Source organism: Pygocentrus nattereri, chromosome 8 (genome assembly GCF_015220715.1).
Source record: "Pygocentrus nattereri isolate fPygNat1 chromosome 8, fPygNat1.pri, whole genome shotgun sequence".
Taxonomy (NCBI): domain Eukaryota; kingdom Metazoa; phylum Chordata; class Actinopteri; order Characiformes; family Serrasalmidae; genus Pygocentrus; species Pygocentrus nattereri.
Window position 1 is genome coordinate 27,222,546 of NC_051218.1, and position 18,116 is coordinate 27,240,661.

Consider the following 18,116-nt stretch of genomic DNA (forward strand, 5'->3'; position numbering starts at 1 on the left):
GAAAATAAGTATTTGATCAATAACAAAAGTTCATCTCAATACTTTGTTATATATTCTTTGTTGGCAATGACAGAGGTCAAACAAACATTTTCTGTAAGTTTTTACAAGGTTCGCACACACCGCTGCTGGTATGTTGGCCCATTCCTCCATGCAGAGCAGTGATGTTTTGGGGCTGTCAGCAGGCAACACAGACTTTCAACTCCCTCCAAAGGTTTTCTATGGGGTTGAGATCTGGAGGCTGGCTAGGCCACTCCAGGACCTTGAAATGCTTCTTATGAAGCCACTCCTTTGTTGCCCCTCCAGTGTGCTTGGTATCATTGTCATGCTGAAAGACCCAGCCACGTTTCATCTTCAATGCCCTTGCCGATGGAAGAATGTTTGCACTCAAAATCTCACAATTCATGGCCCCATTCATTCTTTCATGTACACGGACCAGTCGTCCTAGTCCCTTTGCAGAGAAACAGCCCCAAAGCATGATGCTGCCACCCCCATGCTTCACAGTTGGTATGGTGTTCTTTGGATGCAACTCAGCATTCACTCTCCTCCAAACACGACAAGCTGTGTTTGTACCAAACAGTTCTACTTTGGTTTCATCTGACCATATGACATTCTCCCAATACTCTTCCGGAAAATCCAAACGCTCTCTTGCAAACTTCAGACACGCTCGTCTGAAGTTTGAAGTGCCCGCCTGGCACTGCAAGATCTGAGTCCCTGGCAGTGTAGTGTGTTACTGACAGTAGCCTTTGTAACATTGGTCCCAGCTTTCTGCAGGTCATTCACTAGGTCCCCCCGTGTGGTTCTGGGATTTCTGCTCACCGTTCTTGTGATCATTTTGACCCCACAGCGTGGAGCCCCTGATCGAGGGAGATTAGCAGGGGTCTTGTAGGTCTTCCATTTAATGATTATTGCTCCCATAGTAGATTTCTTCACACCAAGCTGCTTGCGTATTGCAGATTCAGTCTTCCCAGCCTGGTGCAGGTCTACAATCTTGTTTCTGGTGTCCTTTGACAGCTCTTTGGTCTTCACCATAGTGGAGTTTGGAGTGTGACTGTTTGAGGTTGTGTGCAGGTGTCAAACAGGTGCCATTAACACAGGTAATGAGTGGGGGACAGAGGAGCCTCTTAAAGAAGAAGTTACAGGTCTGTGACAGCCAGAAATCTTGCTTATTTGTAGGTGACCAAATACTTATTTTCTACCATTATTTGCAAATAAATTCTTTTAAAATCAGACAATGTGATTTTCTGATTTTTTTTCCTCTGTCTCTCATAGTTGAGGTCTACCTATGATGTCAATTACAGGCCTCTCTCATCTTTTTAAGTGGGAGAACCTGCACAATTGGTGACTGACTAAATACTTTTAGTACTCCCCACTGTATAGGGGACATTCTAAGACATTTAATAGAAAGTGACTACCATATCTAGGAGCTTTCTGATGGTGCATTAATAGTAATATATTTGTGTATTGTGAAGCTTACCAGTTATTATCAAAGTAATGTTATTTAGCAGCATGTGCACTTACTTTTTACATCCTGTCATGATCTGCCCATTATGATTAGGGTTTTTGGCTGCAATAATATTATGAATACAGTATTCTAAAAAGTCACACTTAACAGTCTGCAACACACAGACAATATAACTTCACATTACTTTGTTAACTTAAATGCCTAGTAAAAAACAAGTTAGCTTGCAAATTAAGTAACATAAGGTTGATGTTATTAACATTAAATTAAATGAATAAACCAATGATCTATAAACCAAAAGTTATTTGGTCAAAAAAGCATTTTATTGCAGGAAATGATATTATGGCTTAAAACATTTTTATCACAAAAAGCAAGTTTGTTGGAAACTAGTCACTGTTTTTTTATTCATTTTATGTTATCACTTGCAGTTTGTGCAGAATGTCAGTGGAAACACAGCTACTGATGCATACACACACATTTCTGTACCTGATACACTTGTGCCACTGCTACCATATCACTACCATGACACTGCTGTGTTAAGAATAGTCCAACAACACAGTGATGGTCAACATGGTCTGTGGTCTGAAACTGACCAGTGATAAAGGAGGTAGTGTAGATTTTGGCTTATGAGTGAAAAGACAAGCTGCATTAAGACAAAGAGTGCATGCTTTGAAGAATGTGAAATAAAGTACTGTTGTTGTTTAGGCGTTAGTCACTGCACACTTCTAAATGTATTACTTCTTAGTTTTGATGTTGTCACTATTACTCTAAATGGTTATGTCAAAACATTCCTACTATTGTTTAAGCTTTTAACATTATGGGTTTTTGAGTGTGTACAATTCTCAACAGTGGAATGTTGTCATGCTGACAGAGATTTAAGCCGCATGGGGAACATCTGAAATTAAGTGTGATTAGTATTAATTCTGACGTACCAGGCCTTCGCTCGGCATAATGTTGGTCAGGTGCACCACCTCCAAGTGAGCCGACTGGGACACTAGCGAGTCAGAGGACAGCGAGATGATGTGGTCACATATTCCAGACAATGTTTTGCACTGCCAGAGAGAGGACAGTGTGAGAGAAAAAAGAGGAGACACAATTTCACAGATTATTGAAAGGTTAAAATAACACTGATCCATGATGTATAATGTTAATCTACTTTTATATGGGCATGTCCAGACTTGTGGTGCTCTACACAAGACCCTTATAGTTGCCAGTGCTTTTAACAGTACATAGCCCTACATGCATTTTTGTTAATAACTAAATAAATAATGTAGGCTTCTATTAATTTATTTCCTTCTTTATATTTTTGTTTTTTTAACAATGCAATACACAGAACGCCATATAATGTCATTTGCAAAGAGGCCATAAGGACTAAAAAAAAAATTAAATGTTAAAGAATTATTCACCCTCTTCCCTTTCCAATCTCAATCTGCCACATCTGTAGCATACATTTGATCACCATGAACAGTACTTAATAATAATGATAATAATACAAAAATGTATTAAAACTCACATATGTTAGATGCCAGTGGGCAGGATTTTAGTCATTGAGTTTTCTGTTCTTTTCTGAGTACAGGGAAATGGGTCAAAATAACTGACCATACAAGACATATGCTGGTGCAGATGGAGACAAGGTTAACAAATACTAAATTGTTTCTTTAAATTTAATACAGCCAAATGGTTTCTGAGATAGAGCTGCAAACCCTATGCTATTTATTTTTTTATTTCCCCACTTGCATCAACAAGCAACAAAGCTTGCATGAAATTATCTTCCAATCTGACCTGATTTTTAATGAGCAATTAAACTCCGGCAGCTCTTCACCAGCATTTAACGGCCTAGGCTGACAATTATCAACTACATGCTGTCACTCATTTGTGCATCGAGTTATGAATTTGTTTGTGCAGTGGCTGAAGTTGTTCCTCAAATCACTTGGACATTAAAATTGATTCTATGTGCCAAATATCCAAAATTATTTCATGATCTACTAAAACTCTAAACGCTATTTGTTTCTTTTGATGCACTTTACAAGTTTACTGAACCATTTGTGTAAAATAAGCTACACATGTAGGCATTAAAGGAGGTGTTTTTCCTTTGGGCACGGCACAGCATGGCTGTCTTCATTTCCAGTCAACTGGTGTGCATCAGAGGAGCTACAAATAGTGCAGCTCACAGATTCCCAATCTTACCTGAGAGGATAAATGCACTGATTAGATAAATGCAGTCATCACAGAATCCTCACATACCATCAGTTGAGTTGGACCTTTCTAAAAATCAACTAGCCAGAATCACTGTCTTTGATCCTCCAATGTTGCTACTGTTGTCTGTGTGCACTATTAACTCTAACACTGTGTGAGAAATTATATGACCACCAACCTCAATAGAACCCTGTCTGTTTTCAAGGCTACTGTGATTCGATGGAAATGGACACTGGACCAGATTATGTACAGTTCTGGGTTCTTATTAGTAACTGCATTGTACTGTACCATACTTCTCAGTGAAAAGAGACTTTTAGAATGCACTAGCATTCAACACAGTTAACTCAAGTCATCTAAATGTGAACCCCTACACCTATTAAATGTTAACACCCAGCTGTCCAGGTGTAAACCCTATGAAATTGTTAACACACATCAGAACCTCAGAATCAATCACCAGGACCAGGATGAATAATCAGGTTGTATTCATATGCTTTGGAACTATGTGTTTGGGATCAGCACGAGGAGGTCTGCATAAAAAGGCTAATGTAGCACAATATAAACACTTTAAATGTAAATTAAACTTTAAATGTAGGCATGATGACAAAAACTGCCATTTGTGCTTGTCCAAACTTTACATTCAACTGCTAATTTTTAAAAGCAGTTGTCTTTATTTTTTATACACACAGACAGAGGTGTCTAAAAATGTATTCATATGGCCTTTTTTCTGTAAGAGTTTAGGTTGTGTTCAGCTAATTAGAATCATTGTTATGTTTCACAAGAAAATATACTAATATAATATATACATATAATATTTTCACCAGACTTATTTCAGTATGTTAAAAACACAGAACTGATCCTCGTTTTATTTACAGGATGGGCAGTGATGTGCGCTTGCTACTGGTCAGTTATGTTTATATTTCTTACTCTGCAACAAAATGAATTTTCAAGGGGAGGAAATTTATTTGAAAGGGTAATGAATACATGTGTTTTCAATGTACTGCACTGCTAACATGCCATCATTAAATAGGTAATACTGTAATTTTTGGTGTTTATTGTTGAGATAGCATTAAATCTGAAAAATACATATTGACTTTTTTAGGACTCAAAGTTTAGAAATTGCCTGTACTGACTCAGGACTTGAGTGTCATTATGACAAAAACTGCCTTTTGTGCATAGGATTTTGGTCAACATTCTGTAAAGCTTGTCCAAACTTTACAGTCAACCGTTCGCTAATTTGTAAAATCATGTGTGGGGAGGAACGCTTATATTTGAGAAAGAGGGCAACATGCGTGATTTTCTGGGCTGATACTGATATGGATTATTGTGGCCGAGGAGACAGATTTACCAATATTCATTTCCAAACAATTTATATAGTGTAAAGATGTACAGGAACACATTTCCCATACAAAATGAGCACCATGTGAGAGTATTATTTGTTGAAATAATAACAATAAACATTTGTACATTATGAAAATAAACATGGAGCTTAAAGCCTGTATATATTTGGAAAGGATGTATATATTTAATAGTACATATTAAAAGTTTAAAACAAATAAACTTTTGAATATCTCTTTAAATTTACATAAAATTAAATTGTTCATTTAAGTAAATAGTGCCCCACAGTAAAGCACAGAAACAATCGCAAACATAGTTCAGCAGGTAGAGAGTGTGCTTTCGCTCAACACGTGGTCCATGTATCAGCCAATTCATAGCCTTACTGGATTGATCGGAATAAGTACGACTTGTCCCAACCAATCTAGTAAAGCAGTTGGAGGGACTTTAAGCCAGGAGAGGTTCTATCAGTGATGGTTGCACTACAGATGCGCATACATAATAATGATATGAAATTTGTTAATGGCAAGAAAATGTGAGCATTCTGAAATGCTCAGAAAATGATAAATATTGCATACAATTATAGCCCAACCCTTAGACTAAAATGAAAGATGTAGGCAAGCTATTTGATTTGTGTCTAAAGGTCAGAGACATGTCCATGCTGGAGACGGTATGTGTGAAGTAAGGGCATCCAAACTGCAAGCCAGACAGACATTACTAAATGCTGCCAAATGCATTTAGCCTGCTACCATTACACTCTCTGCCTCGCTATATCTCTCTCTCTCCCTCGCTTTTTTCCAGTGTCTCTTTCTTCTTCATCCGATCTTCATCTCTTGTTCACACATACACACTAGGAAAGACAACTAGGACATAATTATGTAATCCATTTCATCATCATGCATGAACACCCCACCCCGCTCTTTCCACATATGCACACACATACACGTGCACACACAACTAGGGCAAGCTTACATAACGTTCTGCGTCCTTCTGCATGTGTGAACCATAAGCATGGGTCTATATCTACGCTCAGATTGAGGCAGAAATAAACACACACACATTATGTCTCTATCCATGTGACTGCTGTAGGCATGTCCTCGAGGGACAGGGACCAGCAGTGAGCTTTTGTAATATTGAACACCAACTGCCAACCAACAAATGTAAAAATGCTGTTTTAGAGGAATCTTAGGGCACATTCTTATGAATAAGCTATCCATCTAATGAGTGATCTCGGTCTAAACATTCATACTGTGCTCAGTGTGTGCGCGTGTGTGTGTGAATGAGGTGGGATCTTGAGTCACATGATTTGGACTGAAGTCAGACTTGAGCCACAATTACAATACAACTACAATCATTTTAATCAAAGTTTCACAAACTGCCCTGCACTAAATCCAATTAAATAGGCCTAATATGCTCATGAAAATAAATAAATAAATAAATAAGTACTTTAGAAAGACATGCTTTACATATTTAAAAACGCAAGTCATTTCTGTCGTTATAGTCGAGCGTCTCTGTAATTCAGCTATAGATGCCTTTGGAAATACATTATTCATTAATTTTCTGAATTTTCAAAATGTAACTAACCACTGAGACACTTAAGCTGTAAAGAGAATGCTACAAATATTTCTCAGATGATAAATGATACTCCATTCACAGCAGAAAGTATGGAATTTACTGTACTGCTGCTTAATGACTTTTTAAAGGCCCCATAATAGCCCAATGTTTCAACAGTAAAAGTGAATAAAACATTGTGTACATGTTATTTAATATTATTTGGTACCTTTTACTGATCCTGTTTCATGGCCATAAAAGGGGATCAGAGGAACCTCTGAGGAACTTCTCTACTTCAAAAAAGTTCCAGGGCTAGAATTAGCTGCTGTAGGTTAAAACCCAGTCACTTTTGCTTGGTAATTTTACTGCAGAGAATCACAGTGTAACAAGTAGAAGTTCCATAGCACGCCGTCTTTTATTTTCATTCAGTTGAAGAAACTTGAGCTAAACCTATCCTAAAATAAGTAGAAGAGGACGAGTCATGGGGTAGGTAAAACTAGCACTACAGAGTATAGCAGAGAGAGCCAGCTACTTAACAAACTTTTTTCTTGTCAACAGAAAAAAACCTGATTCTTTGAGCGTTCGCCTGCACACTTCTTAAAGGAATATGAACTCCAATTTCAACAAATATTTAGCAAGCAGTTTAACTTTCTAGTTCTCTGTTAGTTCCCCAACATGCAGAATGTCATCTTTTAATCATTGTCTTCATGTTACTTGTCAATCATTGATGTTATCTAGTTACAGTGGGTTGCAAAAGTATTCAGCCCCCTTGAACTTTTCAACCTTTTGCCACATTTCAGGCTTCAAACATAAAGATATGAAATTGTAATTTTTTGTGAAGAATCAACAACAAGTGGGACACAATTGTGAAGTGGAACGAAATTTATTGGATATTTTAAACTTTTTTTAGAAATAAAAAACTGAAAAGTGGGGCGTGCAATATTATTCGGCCCCTTTACTTTCAGTGCAGCAAACTCACTCCAGAAGTTCAGTGAGGATCTCTGAATGATCCAATGTTGACCTAAATGACTGATGATGATAAATAGAATCCACCTGTGTGTAATCAAGTCTCCGTATAAATGCACCTGCTCTGTGATAGTCTCAGAGTTCTGTTTAAAGCGCAGAGAGCATCATGAAGACCAAGGAACACACCAGGCAGGTCCGAGATACTGTTGTGGAGAGGTTTAAAGCCGGATTTGGATAGAAAAAGATTTCCCAAGCTTTAAACATCTCAAGGAGCACTGTGCAAGCGATCATATTGAAATGGAAGGAGCATCAGACCACTGCAAATCTACCAAGACCCGGCCGTCCCTCTAAACTTTCAGCTCAAACAAGGAGAAGACTGATCAGAGATGCAGCCAAGAGGCCCATGATCACTCTGGATGAACTGCAGAGATCTACAGCTGAGGTGGGAGACTTTGTCCATAGGACAACGATCAGTGGTACACTGCACAAATCTGGGCTTTATGGAAGAGTGGCAAGAAAAAGCCATTTCTCAAAGATATCCATAAAAAGTCTCATTTAATGTTTGCCACAAGCCACCTGGGAGACACACCAAACATGTGGAAGAAGGTGCTCTGGTCAGATGAAACCAAAATCGAACTTATGTTTGGCGTAAAAGCAATACAGCTCATCACCCTGAACACACCATCCCCACTGTCAAACATGGTGGTGGCAGCATCATGGTTTGGGCCTGCTTTTCTTCAGCAGGGACAGGGAAGATGGTTAATATTGATGGGAAGATGGATGGAGCCAAATACAGGACCATTCTGGAAGAAAACCTGTTGGAGTCTGCAAAAGACCTGAGACTGGGACGGAGATTTATCTTCCAACAAGACAATGATCCAAAACATAAAGCAACATCTACAATGGAATGGTTCACAAATAAACGTATCCAGGTGTTAGAATGGCCAAGTCAAAGTCCAGACCTGAATCCAATCGAGAATCTGTGGAAAGAGCTGAAAACTGCTGTTCACAAACGCTCTCCATCCAACTTCACTGAGCTCGAGCTGTTTTGCAAGGAAGAATGGGCAAAAATTTCAGTCTCTCGATGTGCAAGACTGACAGAGACGTACCCCAAGCCACTTGCAGCTGTAATCACAGCAAAAGGTGGCGCTACAAAGTATTAAAGCAAGGGGGCTGAATAATATTGCACGCCCCACTTTTCAGTTTTTTATTTCTAAAAAAAGTTTAAAATATCCAACAAATTTCGTTCCACTTCACGATTGTGTCCCACTTGTTGTTGACTCTTCACAAAAAATGTCAATTTCATATCTTTATGTTTGAAGCCTGAAATGTGGCAAAAGGTTGAAAAGTTCAAGGGGGCTGAATACTTTTGCAACCCACTGTATGTCACCCCATTGCCCAGGCGTAGGACAGACTCCTTACAGCAACTTTTTTCATTGTCAGTTACTGTGGTTATGCTGTGCCTATTTACTTCTTTACATAAGGGAAGTGAGAAAAGCTTCAGAACTGACATCTGTTGTTTCAAACTATTAGTTGTCTTTATTTTTTTTTAGTACACACAGAAAAAGTTTGTGTTTTTTTTTTTTTTTGTGAAAAAGTTTTTTTTTTAGTACACATAGAAAATTCATATAGCCTTTTTTCTGTAAGGGTTTAGTTTGTGTTCAGCTAATTAGATCCATTGTTATGTGTCACAAGAAAATATACTATATTTTCACCACATTTATTTCAGTGTGTTAAGAAGACAGAACTGATCCTCATTTTATTTACAGGATGGGCACTGATGGGCACTTGCTACCAGTCAGTTATGTTTATATTTCTCACCATGTAACAAGATGGATTTTCAAGGGGAGGAAATTTATTTGAAAGGGTAATAAATAAATAAAAATATACTGCATTACACTACTAACATGCCATCATTAAACAGACAATACTATCATTTTTGGTGTTTATTGTTGAGATGGCATTAAATCTGAAAAATGCATATTGACTTTAGGATTAAAAATTTAGAACTTGCCTGTAGTGACTCAGTTATACTCACTTATTCTGACTTAGACCTTGAGTGTCAAGACTTTAGACTTGTTACTTGCAACTCAGTGACTTGTTCCCACCTCTGGAGTGTGTAAGTGTGTGTGTGTGTGTGTGTGTGTGTGTGTGTGTGTGTGTGTGTGTGTATGCGTGTATCTATTTAACAAATGGTCCTTGGCCTAAAATGGAATATAATGCATAAAATTCATATTTGATATATCTTAGGGAGCACCTCAGAAGCACAAGGACCTGTAAAACAATACAGGAAAAACTTGCCAAATTGGAAAAAGTGCAGTGTTACAATGACCTCATTCAACCTGCTCAGCAGTGCTGGAGTCTGAATATGCTGACATAACAAATAACATTTTGGCAATCAATAAAGGCTGTTAAAGTAACCCACAATGGGAGATTCTCTTATTTTAACCCACAATGGGAGATTCTCTTATTTTAAATGCTGTAGCTGTGCCCCCTGAAAATCAATGCATTGCATGCATTTTTCTTTTTTGAAAAAGATCAAACAATCCTGCAAAACAAACAGAGAATAAGGCTTTCCTCTAGCAAAAGTGCTTTAGGTGGTTGTAGTGTTGGCAGAGGTTTGTATGTGCAATCGTAGAATCAGCTGGGCTAGATAATTATCATAAACAGGTTGTGTTGGCTGAAGTTCAGGTCTATATTTTGCAGATTTATCTTTGCTTGTTTCAGTGAGCTATGAGTGAGGGAAAAAATAAGCAAAATGTAAGAAGACAGACTGAAGGTGTGTGCACCACAGGGGACATAGGAGGGTTAAATGAAGTCGTACAACGTCAAACTGCATCAGATTCCACTCAGTAGGTGTAATTGTAACTCTACAGGAGTGAATTTAACACTGGTGATTTGTAGAGGTAGGAGGTGGAAAGAGTAAGGCGCTTGTGGCTATGCAGTAGGACAGAGCTTTACTTAAATGGGTCAGGCCTCAGCTGGCCTCCCCCTCTACCTCACCATCTCACAATGGAGCCAAGGCGAGAGGACTAGTGCAAAATGCTCACACTCATAGTTTACAGAAAAACTGCCAGCCAAACAAGTGGCGTGTTGGGACTTGATGGTGCTTGTTCTACCAAAATAGTAGCAGGTTGCTTGCTTAAGAAGAAGAAAAAAAATCCCTTCCTTTATTGAATATATTCAGTACATACAGCATTGAACATATAGCATTGTGTTCCCAATAGTGTATGAATAGTGAGTGAAACCTTCCAGAAATAATCAGACAGCCAGTCTTTTTCGGTCAGCTTAAATAAAGACTTCAGAAGACACAAGACATTTGAGCAGAGACAGAGAAACAGTGAGAGAGAGGTACTCACCACATGAAGAATCTTGTTTTCGGTTTCATACACGGTGCAGTCCTGTGGACACACAGACAGATCAGAGGAAATCAGGCTAAAAGAGCCTATCACCTCTAATCAAGGCAAGAAGGCATGGCTATGTCATGTGAAATCGTTAACATTTGCACAAAGGAGTCCCACTGGAGGCTAGTAACCAGTGCGCTAAAGGGCAACACAGGGAATCAATCATTTGCCTGGCACATCTCAACAGCCATCACAAATCTGTGCCATTTAAACCTAATTGTCATGGCTGAACATGATGCAAACATTTTTTTGTTAAACACAGGTACACATGCCCAATCTTCTCAAAACACCTTTTCAACACAATTACATCAAGAGAAGGAAAAACGGACCTCCTCACAACAAACCTGTAGTGAGAACAGCCGTTGCAGTAAATTTGTCAGAAATGTTGTTGCTGGGCAACGTATGATCATCTGGATCACTCCTGAAGTTGGATTCAACTATGTGGAATACCACTCCCACAGCTCAATGACAAAACAACATAAATAATTAGACTGTCTGTAAAAAATCATTTTAATATGTCTAATGATAAATAACATTATAAAAAAGTAAAGATGGGGTAACTAGCTTTTCTTAACTTACCTTAGATTAAATATTGTGTGTAAAGATAACTATTAATGTGCTCACACACACGTCACTGTGAATTTTGAAAAAGAACAGCAAGTCTTTTTCAGCATCTTACAATGCTCTGATTAGTTTTACTGTCAATATTAACTCACCTGAAGTGGCAGCTTCTGTTGCTAAAAAGACGTCATAACCTACTGCTTTAACATTACGTGACTAAATGATTTATCTGGTTTGGTTAATGTAAACAAGGTTTAGACAATTTTTTTTTTCACTTTCAGTGGGCCAACATCCATATTTTGTCAGTTCTAAAACGTCTATATCTGCACTGAATGTCTTGTAAAGCCAGTTTACTGATTAATGAAAAGTTCAAACTTATTAAAACTTATCAAACTTATTAGCCTATTAGTACAGATGCTACCAGGTAGCCTGAGATGAAAATTTGATGGACATAGCAATAACTAGGCAAGGTAGGACTTCTCAGAATTTTGCAAATGATCAATTTACCTGTTAAATGTGATTTTACTCTATGAATGTTTCACTGTTTTCTCTAACTATGCACAGAGGGCAGAAATGTTTAGGTTTAGCTGGCATAGCAATAAAGGTTTCTAAATGGTTCTTGACTTTAGGATAAACCTTTAATTGGTATAGAACCTTTACATTGTGTGGAGCACTGATGGACCACCATCGTGTGAGGACTCTGGGAACTAAAACTAAAGTTTTAGAAAGAACCATTTTTGGCATCTTTAATTTTTAAGAACGTGAGGGATGATGTAGTCTGGGTCCTGGATCTGATTTCTGATGATGATGTGGTGGTATAAAATAGATACACCATTAGGAAAATGGATATAACACGCCTAATCTTCCAACCAATGATGACGTTGAGGATCTTCAAAGCACAAGTGTTGCAACTAGGCTTAATGGCATGATAAATCTGACTGAAGGTGACTTTCTATAAAGGGTTCTATGCTGAGGAAGAGTGGAATAGGTCAATTAGATAGGGCGTTAAGCAATGGCTCTCCATCAGCCATCAGCCACAGGGTGCAAATCTATTTTTTTGTTTCAAACTATTTTCAAGTGAAAAAAGAGAAAAATGTCCCATGCAAAAGTTTGGCCATCCCAGAAGATTTGAGCTCTTAGACCTAGAATTAGTTTGCTAGGGCTATGGCTTGGTCAGAATCATCATTAGGAAAGGCCATGTGATGCAAATTTCAAAACTCTGATTCCTCAAACCTTAGTCCAACCATGAGCTGCCATGGGCTCCTCTAAACAGTGGCCTATCGCTCTGAAGAATAAAATAAGAAGCATTTTCAGACAGTAATTTTCTCAGTTCATAATGTAATCATGAAGTTTCAAGTGTAGGTCAAGCTGAGGTCTAGAAGACCAAGAAAGCTTTGAGAGAACTGTTCATAGGATTGCTAGAAAAGCAAATAAAAACCCTCACTTGACTGCAAAAGACCTTCAGGAAGACTTAGCAGACTCTGGAGTGGTGGTGCACTATTCTAGTGTGCAGCGACACTGGCACAAATACAACCTTCATGGCAGACTCATCACCACAAAATTCAACATCAGAAGTTTGCAAGGGGATTTCTAAACAAGCCTGAAGTACTGTGGACTGAAGAAGTTGGCCACAATAAGGAAAGGTATTTATGGAAAAAAGAATACCTGCAACCAGTGGCACAGGAAACATTTCATTAGTAAAGGGAAGAATGGATTCAATTAAAAACTATCAAATTCCAGAAACAAAAATCACACTGTAAAAAAGCTGAAGATAAAAAGAGGATGGCTTCTACAATAGGATAATTATCCAAAAAAACACATTTCAAAATCCATAATGGACTACCTCAAGAGGCACAAGCTGAAGTTGTTTTGGCCCTCACAGTCCCCCGACCCAAATGTTAGCAAAATCTGGGGATAGACCTCAAAAAGGCAGTGTATGCAATAATCTCACACAACTAGAAGCCTTTTGCAATAAGGAATGGGCAAAATACCCTCCAAACAAGAAATGACAGACTCTTAGCTGCCTACCAAAGGCATTTACAACCTGTGGTACTTGCAAAGAGGTGTTACTAAGTACTGACCATGCAGGGTGCCAAAATTTGTGCTGCAGGCCTTTTTACTTTTTTGTTATTTTTAAACTGTAAAAGACAGAAACAAAAAAGCAATCTTGCTTAAAATATAAAATAAATGTGTCATCTTTAACTTTCCCTTTTAGAAATCAGGTAACCTTTTACTCAGCTTTTCACAGTGACAGAAATTTTGATCTGGGTGCCCAAATTTTTGCATGCCACTTTATATCCAGATCCAACTGCATCAAGAACTAGTTTATATACTTTGTAAAATAGGATACAGCAACAAAGACAGGGCACATTGAGAGCACTGTAGAAATCAGGGTGAGAGGTGAAATGAAGTATAGCTTGATATTTTATCAAGGGAGTCCAAACAAACTTATATACATATATGTTATATATACTGTATATATATATAACATATATACAGGGCTAGGATAGCTACTGAAAAATTTGTAGTTAGCTACTTTGTAGCTACTTTCCCAAACTTTGCAGCTAGCTACAATTTAGCTACTTTTACTGGAAGAGTAGTGGCTACTTTTTAGCTACTTTTTGAAAAGTAGTACACTACTTTTTAGCTATTTTCAAAGCGTGATTGTCAGAAGGTTTGTGAATCTCCATCTGACACACCAAACTGTGCAAAGCAATGTCAACTGTTGAAATTTAAAATGCTCCAATTTATATGTTTCAGCAAGATACATCGATCATGTGTAACATTATAAGAACCTGCTTGTTTTGATGCTTATTGTCCATTTTATCAGCTCCACTTACTATATAGGTGCACTTTGTCGTTTTACAATTACAGACTGTAGTCCATCTGTTTCTCTGCATACTTTGTTAGCCCCCTTTTATTCTTTTCTTCAGTGGTCTGGACCACCATGGCGAGCAGGTACTAGACGATGATTAGCTCATACTGTACAGCTGGCTTTGCATCTACAGGGTGAACCGACAACGCATGTGCGTCTAATAGAGTGGAAAATGAGTGGACACAGTGTTTAAAACTCTAGCAGCACTGCTGTGTCTGATCCACTCATACCAGCACAACGCACACTAACACACCACCACCACGTCAGTGTTACTGCAGTGCTGAGAATGATCCGCCACCCAAATAGGACCTGCTCTGTGAGGGTCCATGGGGGTCCTGACCAGTGTAGAATAGGGTAAAAGGGGGCTAAGAAAGTATCAGAGAAACCGATGGACTACAGTCTGTAATTGTAGAACTACAAAGTGCAACTATATAGTAAGCGGAGCTGGTAAAATGGACAGTGAGCGTAGAAACAAGGAGGTGCTCGTAATGTCATGCCTTATCGGTGTATGAACAGACATTCACATTCAGAGTCTTTACTAAACTTCAAGAACACTTTAACCCCAAAATCCTCTTCAGTGACTCTGACTCTGTTTGGGGTGAGGCCTGAATAATCTCGCCACTGCTGCAGCTCCACCGCAGAACTTGATTTCTAGGTGAAATAACATAATAATAATCCTCATTTGCGGTAAAATCGTTATAACACACAGTTCTACCTCAGTTTTCACAATAAATGGTCTTAAACGCTGGAGTGTATAACTATTAATTCAACGAATTTTAACGCTGAAGACGCACAGAATGCTGGACACATAGCAACGCAGAGAACGAAACGGCAAAGAGAAGGAAGACGAACATCGAACACTTGGAGATGAATAGACGTATTTACATTTATAATCACTGTGGTTTGCTGATAAATTTAATCTGCAGCAACTCGCAAAACTTAAATTGCTTCTCGTTTAAATTAAACTTTAAACAAAGCTTTAAAGGTGCAGCGGGAGAATTTGAACAAGAAGCTGGACGATGAGAAGCGACTTCAACCTCATAAAAAGTCAAACATTGAGAGACATATTACAAGAAACTCATGGAGAAGTTTCCTGAGATGCGAGAAAAGTGGCTACAGCTGAGCTAAAGGTTAAAGCCGAGCAAAGAAAGTCTGAGTTTGCGTTTATTTTAGCCTGTACTACAACATCTGCACATACTGAGATATACTTACAGCCAAAATGGTAAAACGGACATAAAATGTGCCTCCCAAGGTGGTTTAATTTTTACTGAAACGACAAAATGTCTCTTCTTAACATTTCGGTTGCGACCCCTGAGTTAAGCCTGCTAGCAAGGGGTGATCACCGCGTGGCCGAGCGCGTGCCCGTCTACTCGAGCGGTCCCGGCTATATACACCAATCAGGCGTAACATTATGACCACCTCCTTGTTTCTACGCTCACTGTCCATTTTACCAGCTCCACTTACTATATAGGTGCACTTTGTAGTTCTACAGTTACAGACTGTAGTCCATCTGTTTCTCTGATACTTTATTAGCCCCTTTTTACCCTGTTCTTCACTGGTCAGGACCCCCATGGACCCTCACAGAGCAGATACTATTTGGGTGGTGGATCATTATCAGCACTGCAGTAACACTGACGTGGTTGTGGTGTGTTAGTGTGTGTTGCGCTGGTCTGAGTGGGTCAGGCACAGCAGTGCTGCTGGAGTTTTTAAACACTTCATTGTCACTGCTGGACTGAAAATAGTCCATCAACCAAGAATGTCCAGTCAACAGTGTCCTGTGGGCAGCGTCCTGTGGCCACTGATGAAGGACAAGAGCATGACAAACACAAACGGTGCAGCAGCAGATGAGCTATCGTCTCTGGCTTTACATCTACAAGGTGGACTGACAAGGTAGGGGTGTCTAATACAGTGGACAGTGAGTGAATACAGTGTTTAAAAACTCCAGCAGCACTGCTGTGTCTGATCTACTCACATCCACTGAAGAACAGGGAAAAAGGGGGCTAACAAAGTATGCAGAGAAACAGATGGACTACAGTCTGTAATTGTAGAACTGCAAAGTGCATCTATATAGTAAGTGGAGGTGATAAAATGGACAATGAGCATAGAAACAAGGTCACAATTTTATGCCTGATGGGTGTATATACACTGTATATACACACACAGTAGACAGACATCCACATCTACCCTTGTAGTTACAGCCCTGTTTGATGTTCTGTATGGTCTTGATAACTCAGTTTCCACCTGGCTGGTCTTGGCCCAATGCTTTTGCCCAGCTCGGTTATCTCTCGAGTTCCAGGCATGTCAGCTTTGGACACATAAGCTGCCGTGGTCCTGAAGGAGGCCACTGGAAAGGCAATGTCCGGCCTCATTGTGCAAAAAGATTCCATGAACGGTTTTGATTGTGGAGTATGGGAAAACAAGGCCTTTGGCTCAGACGGGTTTGGATCAACATAGCAACGGTCCGCTAGGCCTCCGGCTAAGACCTTTGCTTCAGTAGGTGCCAGTGATGCCACATGTTTCCTAAGCCTCAGTTTGGCCCTGCAGTGCAGTATCCTATGCCATAGCTTTCACAGATCAACTTTCATAACAAGCAATGAATAAAATGGTTTGTTGCTAGCATGATCTCATGTATTGAGGGCTCGATTTTGGATTAATATGATATTTATTATCAATATTTTCTTTCTTTCTATGTAATATTTACCCACTCTTGGATTTTTCCATATAAAACAAACAAGTTATGGCCAGGGCAGAGAACAGGCACACTTGAAGAAGTGGGTGTGTAGAACTGCACAGTTTCATTTTTCACTGCTTATTCTGTGGAGTGTTTTGTTCAACCATGCACCTGCCATCAAGGTTTCCATGTACATGGTTTTCACGCTAAACTGGGCTAATTTGAAAATCTATTCACAGGAGAAAACGATCAAGTTTCAGCTTCTGGTGTGTGACTTTTAAGCAAACTGTGGGATGGAGATTGTAGCCCTGTCTGCAATATAGAATGCTGAGTAATACAGCAAGATCTGTGGACTGTTTGAAATGGAAAAACAGGTATGATAACCAACATTAACCAGTGAAAGATGTGAAAATTGGAATTTGTAATCTTCAGGCATTATCTTAAAATTTAGTTGAATAAAAGATAATATAAAAAGGGACACTGCCAGCCACATCTCCAGAATGAGAATTGCTAAGACATATTATCACCAGCAGTGCTGCTAATGCTACAGCGATGTGTGTTATCATGCCTGATATTGTAATACTCTATTCTCTGTTGGTAATTGCTGTGGAGAGTTTTGTTGGAGGGATTAAAACCTGATTCACAAACTGCAATGCCGAAAGGTGCTTGGTTGAACCCCCCATTGCAATTGAAACTAAACCACTTTATTTACACCGCAATAACAGGCCGCCTTGGCTTTTGTTTAAAGTTAGATGAGTTAGCTTTGGGGTATATATTTCAGTAACTGAGATTTGAACCTAAAAGCAACACATTGCAAACTCCTAAAATAAGTTTCCAACAAAAACACAGAAAGCTGTGTGATAGATACCTGTTGTACTATTGTGGTTAACTCCAGGCACAGTTGAACAATGTTGTTTTTCAGTAGAGAATATTCTGTAACACTGACAAATGGTGACCTGTAAGCCAAAAAAAAAAAAAAAAACAATTGGGTGAATGTATTTATTTGTATTCCTGCACAGACCACAAGAAATCAAATTGGCTTAATGCTATATATATATATATATATATATATATATATCGACAATACTCTCACTGAACAAT

At 38.8% G+C, this 18,116-nt stretch overlaps 1 protein-coding gene across 2 annotated transcripts in view; it reads right to left on the minus strand.

Moving 5' to 3' along the window:
* The window catches only part of LOC108430901 (connector enhancer of kinase suppressor of ras 2-like), a 132,592-nt gene that overhangs the window by 59,171 nt on the left and 55,305 nt on the right, over window positions 1–18,116 (minus strand). For both annotated transcript variants that reach the window (XM_017703718.2, XM_037540708.1), the window contains exons 4-6: window positions 17,884–17,971; window positions 10,864–10,905; window positions 2,392–2,511 (exon numbers count right to left, since the gene is read on the minus strand). In XM_017703718.2, coding sequence (XP_017559207.1) covers window positions 2,392–2,511; window positions 10,864–10,905; window positions 17,884–17,971 — 250 coding nt within the window. The remainder of the gene's footprint in view (window positions 1–2,391; window positions 2,512–10,863; window positions 10,906–17,883; window positions 17,972–18,116) is intronic.